Source organism: Cyprinodon variegatus, unplaced genomic scaffold, assembly GCF_000732505.1.
Source record: "Cyprinodon variegatus isolate N-32 unplaced genomic scaffold, C_variegatus-1.0 Scaffold807, whole genome shotgun sequence".
Lineage (NCBI taxonomy): Eukaryota > Metazoa > Chordata > Actinopteri > Cyprinodontiformes > Cyprinodontidae > Cyprinodon > Cyprinodon variegatus.
Window position 1 is genome coordinate 239581 of NW_015151260.1, and position 7017 is coordinate 246597.

Sequence of the window (7017 nt, forward strand, 5' to 3'; positions counted from 1 at the left end):
TCTGACTGGATGATCTGGTGAACTGGAAAGTGACCCGAGATGAGATGATGTGAATTTGAGCTATAGAAATAAACTGAATAGAATTGTCTCATTACCCCCCGGTCTGGGATGTCTTACCCAATGCATCCTTTGCTTCCCAGCCTCTCCCCCAGTCTGAGCCCACTCCCCTGAGGGCGGGGTCCGCTGGATCATAGCTGTAGTCCGCAGACTGTTCTTCAGAGGCGGTTGCTCTCAGCCTGTTCTCCGGCTGTTCTGGGTACTCCCAAAACAAAGGCCAGAACAGTTTCCTGTGACTGTTGATCCACTCGGAGGACGAAAGCGACCAATCATTCCTCTGGTTCTCCTTCGCCAGGTCTATCTCCACCTCTGTCTCCGTCTGGGAGTCCTCCACCACCTCGATGGTCACCTGGAAGAAGCAAAGATTCCTCGGTTTTACCCACCAACCTGCAGCTAGCGGCCATTCTGCATCATGCAATCCGATGTGACCTTTTAGGAATCAGAATGGGGTTTTATCGGCACGTTCTGCTCTCTCTGCTTTTTCTCATAGTAGCTTCATCTGGTCTGTTCCTGTTTGGCTGTGACTCCATCCTGGAGAGAAATATCATCTGTGCTGCTGCCATCAACACCTTTGTTTCTAGATGTTGGAGCTTGGCCGGTTTTTCAGTGTTTAGTCCCGTTTCTCCCCTACAGCTATGGGCTGAGCTTTTACTGAGACTAACTGGAGCTGCTCTCTTTCATCCTCTGACATGAAAACTGAAACAGAGTTCATCTGATTAACTGTTTCTTTCCCAGACAATGAGGCTGATTTACCGTTAGCTTTTCTGACATAGAAACCATTTATAGATCTGTCACTCAATAAGGACTGTGTCGTTCAAATCGATGACTCAATGCAAAGCTAATCTAACTGTAAAGTTTCTGTAAAGTGACACGCAGTGAAGTGGCAGCCCTATTTAAACAGGCAAAGACCAAGACTGGACCATTAAAACCATTAAAGACCTTCTTACTGGCCCAGTTCAATAAAAAAACAGACACTGATTCATTATCATTTCTTGCTCCTTTCATGTTTTTTTAGAATATTCGATTTTTGGATATAGACCCAAATCATGAGGCAAAGAGCGTAATTCCAGCAGTGTGTTTTTGATAATTAAGGATAAAAGTTTCCTCCCCTGAATGCACTCAGCCGGCCCCAGTCATCTGCGTCTTGGTTTCGACTAAATCAAGCTTAGATCAGAACCAAGCAGAGTGGAGCTCCGTTGTTCTGAAGGCGTTTCTGCACCAGGAGTCTCTGTTTCCTGAATCTGAAGCCTTGGCTGCATCTTGGTGTTTTTCCAGAGCGGCTCACATTCCTCCACCTCAGAGCGGATGAGGGCAGCCATGGCGAGGCCTCAGGTACGTTCACCTCCATGAGATCAGATTAAAGACGAACCTTATGAAAGACGCTCATTGTGCTGCAGGAGCTGCAGAGATGAAGAGATGAACCGATAGCAGCTGCTGAATGTCTCTTTGTCTAACAGGTCCGAGTCGTCTCCAGCTGCTCATCTTCACTGAGGAAGGATTAAGTCCAAGTCTCCCAGCAGCGGTTCTGTAATCTAGAAGGTCAGTGGTTCTTCAGACCATCTGGTTTGGGCTGGATTCTGCTGCGGGATTTAAGCTAGCAGTGTGGTTGGACGTACATTGGACGCTCTGTCCTGAAATATTAAAAATAGGACGCCTGAATTTTCACCTGGAAAATTTGCCTTCCTAGTCTCACATAATCTCACATCTCACAAACCATAGAGAGCAAGAGTGGTAAGAACAGCAGAGAGGATCATGGGGGCTCTTCTTCCCTCCATTAAAGACATTTCATCCCAGCGCTGCGTGTCACGAGCCCGTGACATCATCAATGACCCCTCACCCCCCCACCATGGCCTGTTTCCCTGCTGCCATCTGGGAAGAGGCTTCACAGCATTGAATGCAGGTCCAGCAGCTTCTTCCCCACCACCATCAGACTAATAACACCAAACCAAAACACTGCAGATTTGCTCCATAGATATTAATGCTCTGAACTTCCAGATCAATGAGAGCTGGACTGAACAAAACGTAAACACTCTATGTACAAAACGTTTGTCTAAGTCTAAAGTTATTGGTCAATTGTTGGAGTGACACAGCACGGAGGAGCGCCGTTATTGGTGGAATATCCAATGTCCCTACGGACAGCTTCATTGGCGGGAAAGAGCACGCTGCGAAGTTTGCAAACCGGGAAACTTTGAAAAGTTTACGAAAACTCATTGAATTCCAGATAACTATAGGATTATTTTGGAGGTTTTTTATTTCTTTTATACGATACTGTCGGGAAAAACGGGGAAAAACAACAGCAAACGTAAATGACAGCTGTCAAACACACAAACTTCCCATGATCAGGTCCGGAATGTTGGAACTTTATTCCACCTCAACAAGCAGGAAATGTCGTCTCAGAGTCTAAACTTCAAACTTTTAGGCCTAAAGACGCGATGCGGTGGACACACTATGACATATTCCTCGCTAGAAGCCTGTTCTGTTGGCGTCCATTTTTACTGACCCAGTCCTCCGTCCCAAAGTCCAGCTCAGTTCTGGTTCTGGTTGGTCTCTGCTGTCATGGAATCTAGTTCCTCATCCGGTTCCGTTTGGTTCAGATCTGCTCCTTGAGCTCCCTGCTCTCAGCAGGAGTCTGACCTTCACCGCTGAGCAGGAGATCAGGACGACAGCGGGCCTGGGAGCCAGAACTGGACCCGACGGTCAGAACCGGACCCGATGGCGGGAACCGGATCTGTTGGCCAGAACCAGACCCTACGGCAGGACCCGGACCTGATGGTGAGAACCGGACCCGACAGCCGGACCCGGACCCAATGGTCAGAACCGGAACTGACGCCAGAACTGGACCCGATGGCCGGAACTGGATCTGTTGGCCAGAACCGGACCTGACGCCAAACTGGACCCGATGGTGAGAACCGGACCCGACAGCCGGACCCGGACCCGATGGTCAGAACCAGACCCTACGGCAGGACCTGGACCTGATGGTCAGAACCGGACCCGACGGCCGGACCCAGATCTGATGGTCAGAACCGGACCAGACGGCCACAGCCGGACCTGATGATCAGAACTGGACCAGACGGCCATAGCCGGACCTGATGTTCAGAACTGGACCAGACGGCCAGAGCCGGATCTGACGGTCAGAGCTGAAGCAGCTGCATGAACACGCAGAGGAGTTCTTACCTGGATGTTGGGGTTTTGAGAGCCCACGTCTGCATTGGCCAGATCAGGGAAGTTCCTCAGGTCCAGGATGAAGCCTCCTGGCTCCTCTTCAGTTTCAGCTGCTGGGAGGCGGTCCCGGGACCGGGGGCGTCTGGATAAGGAAGGAGACGAAGGAGGAAGGTTCTCCTGCAGAAGATGCTCCAGATCCACATGATCCTGTGCTCCAGCAGCTTTGCCCTAAAAAAACAACAGATTGGTTCTGTTGGACCCAGATAGCAGCAGCTCAAAGGAGGAGGGACCAGAACGAGGGAGGAGATCATGCTCTGCAGCTTCGGTTCATGGAGCAAACATGTTCCTGAGCAGAACCAGAGGAACTGGATCACCTCTAAAGATGTTCTGGATTCAGATGGGACCCAATCAGAAGTTCTGACAGAACATAAAGAACCGTCCTGATTCCAAAGATCAGCAGCGAGGAGTTTAGATGGAGGAGAAGGAGGCCTCAGTCCTGCCGAGCGGCTCCCACATCAGGTTTCTGTACTTTGACTAAACAGCGACTCCTGGAACACTGGTCAGATATGTCACTTCCTGTCAGCTGAATGCGGCTGACTGGACTTCATCCTCTTCCTCTTAAAGTCAGCAGCTGGTAGCAGGCAGCTTGGCTCCATCTTTACCAGAACTAAATCCTTAACTGGAAGGAAAAGAGGATCATCTGTCATGATCTCAGCACTGATATTCAGTCTGATTACTCATTTTATTCTCGCTTAGCTCCGCCCACTTCTCATTACCGTTCATCTGATTCACCTACTTCAGCCTCTATTTAACCAGCATTCGACCAGTCATCAGCGCCAGATTATTTGAGCCTTTGGGGAGATTCTCCCGTGTTCCTCAGTGTTTCTGATTGCCTGATCCTGCCTGATCCTGACCCATTCTACCTCTGGACTTCTGAGCCTGCTTGTTCCGGCCTGATTCCTGCCTTAAACGCCAACGCTGTTCTCAGCATGTCTGGCTTAAATAAATATTCTGTTTAATGTAACCGTCTTTCCACCTCGAAAGCTGGGTCATTTAGTTCTGAGCATAATCATCGGACTAGATCAAACTGGTTCAGGTCAGTGAGTAGGTGGTTCCCAGTTCCCAGCAGGGACAGACAGATTGTAGCCAATATCGATAATAATTCTGCTTTTATGGCCGATAAGTGACCCTAACTTTAGACCGACCACAGACCATCACTCAGTCAAACACCCACAATCCTTTGCTGCAACACCATTACTATCAGATGACCAAATTAACCCCCTATAAAGCTTCTATTATTAATTGTCCATTTATGAATGGATGGATGGATGGATGGATGGATGGATGGATGGATGGATGGATGGATGGATAGATGGATGATGAATGGATGATGGATGGATTGATGATGAATGGATGGATGATGAATGGATGATGGATGCATGGATGATGGATGGATGGATGGATGATTGATGGATGGATGGATGGATGGATGGATGGATGGATGGATGGATGTATGGGTGGATGGATGGATGATTGATGGATGGATGGATGATGAATGGATGATGGATGGATGGATGGATGGATGATGAATGGATGATGGATGGATGGATGATGGATAGATGATGAATTGATGATGCATGGATGGATTGATGATGGCTGGGTGGATGGATGGTTGATTTATGGATGGATGGATGGATGGATGGATGGATGGATGGATGGATGGATGGATGGATGGACGGATGGATGGATGGAACCACTCATCACAGGGCTGGAACCATCCCTACAGGAAGTACGGTGAGGACAGTATCATGCTGTGGGATGATGTTCAGCCCTGGCAGGCGGCTCAGGATGGAGCTAAAGGCTGAGTTACTGCCAAAACAAAGTTGGCTATGAAGGTAAGGTGTGAATACTTCTGGAAATTATATTTCTCCCTCATCTGTAATAAGATAATATCAATCTAAAAAAGGTTATGTACATCGTCATAATCAGGAGACATCTGAAGCTTAAGAGAGGAAAAAAAATCATTTCATCTCATCTGGATCCTAGAACAGAACTTCCAGTGGAAAAGTTCAGAGGTGTGAATATTTTCTGGATGAGCCAGGGCCCCGGTCTGCTGGGATAAAGTCTAGGATGCATAGATCTGGAGTTCAGACTGAACGTAAAAGTCCTGAATCAGCGGATCGAGTCACAGAGCTGCAGGACATCTGAGAAGCGTCCTTCCAGCAACCCCTGCTCCTCAGGAAGATCATAAATCTGACGCCTTCTGAGAAATGCAGCCGCAGCCTGACGGGTTCTGCTGGGAGCAGCTGAGTATCTGGGCCGGGTCACAGCAGAACCTCCTCCCAGAGGAGCCCAAAGCCTGCTGGGAGCAGCTGAGTATCTGGGCCGGGTCACAGCAGAACCTCCAAAGCCTGCTGGGAGCTTTCTATAAGAGACGCCTGGAGAGCAGAGATGGAGGAGAACCTCTGACCTCTAAATCTAGACTGGAAGGAATTATGATCATTATTATGTTGATTATTATTGTTATTATTATAATTATTGGCTCATTGTTATTGATTCCTCTGGTTGATCTTTGGGTCTCAGGTTAGAGATGAAATAATAAACCAGAAATCTTCTCTTGGAAAGTTTGGATCTGTGCTGCAGAATGACCGAAAGGTTCGGATGGTCCCTGCAGACTGCAGCGGGTCCAGGTGAGGTCTTACCTGGGCGGAGGTGTTCGGGTTTGGGAGTCCAAAGAGCGGCTCCGCAGCCAGGATCAGCAGCCACAGAGGCAGCGCTTCTCTCAGCTCCATAGTCCCAAAGGTTCTGCTCCAAACTGGAAGCTCCTGCAGCCTACAGACCGGACATGGTGGCCGTGGGAAGCTTTCCACGCGAGGTCCTGAAGTGCATGATCCCAACTCTGTGTGTATTTGAACCGAACCCAGCGGGTCCACGGAGTTCTGCAGGAACCGCGTGTTGAAGCGGAACCGCCCCACCGAGGGCAGAGCCACGCCCACTTTCCCCGGACCACGGTCCGAATAAACATACGGCGAGGACGTCACACATCAGAAAAAGAGCCACATGTTCAGCAGAACCGAAGTCATTGATTATTTTATTGGCTTTTTTATTATTATTATTTTTGCTTTGATCTTTTTTTATCTGTAAATAATCCAAACATTTAACTTTATCCTCTCCTTCCATCCTCGCTGCCTGCTCACGTCTGAAATGTTGGAGATCAAAGATCCACCTTTAGAATCAGATTAATAATCCGGTTCCAACATAATCCACACTTCTAACATTAACTAGTCCCAAACTGGGCTTAAATCAGTCAAATGGACCCAACAGAACCAGAGCAGCACCAGGAGGTCCAGACGAGCAGACATTTGTTCTCATTTGGAAAAACATGAGAGAAGGAAGCTTGAAGTTTCCTGAAACTTCCCAGAATCCTTTCATTCCCGGCAGAATAGGTTCTGATCCCATTGGAGGCTCCTCTCTCAGCGCCGGGATCAGAACCGGATCAGAACCTGCTGAAGAATTCAAGCTCCAGCTACAGAGGAAGAATGGAGGGTCAAAGGTGAGAGAGTTTCCAGATGGTTCTGGTTCTACTTCAGCTTTGATTCAGAACACATGTTTCTATGAGGAGGAGCTGAGATCATCAGTTCCTCACAGACTGCAAAACAACAAGAGCTCAAAATACGGTTGGACTAAGACTCAGTTTAGATTTAGTTCTGGTCAGATTGAGGTTGGACTAAAGCTCAGTTTAGATTTAGTTCTGGTCAGATTGAGGTTGGACTAAAGCTCAGTTTAGATTTAGTTCTG

At 48.2% G+C, this 7017-nt stretch overlaps 2 protein-coding genes across 2 annotated transcripts in view; one reads left to right on the forward strand and one right to left on the reverse strand.

The window, feature by feature from the left end:
• Positions 1-6158, reverse strand: part of LOC107098746 (isthmin-2-like) — a 13786-nt gene extending 7628 nt beyond the window's left edge. The window contains exons 1-3 of the mRNA XM_015396574.1: positions 5922-6158; positions 3232-3447; positions 118-406 (exon numbers count right to left, since the gene is read on the reverse strand). Of these exons, the coding sequence (XP_015252060.1) occupies positions 118-406; positions 3232-3447; positions 5922-6011 (595 nt within the window). The 5' untranslated portion in view covers positions 6012-6158. The remainder of the gene's footprint in view (positions 1-117; positions 407-3231; positions 3448-5921) is intronic.
• A 251-nt stretch (positions 6159-6409) lies between these two features.
• Positions 6410-7017, forward strand: part of pth2 (parathyroid hormone 2) — a 14800-nt gene continuing 14192 nt past the window's right edge. The window contains exon 1 of the mRNA XM_015396579.1: positions 6410-6772. Within this exon, the coding sequence (XP_015252065.1) occupies positions 6759-6772 (14 nt within the window). The 5' untranslated portion in view covers positions 6410-6758. The remainder of the gene's footprint in view (positions 6773-7017) is intronic.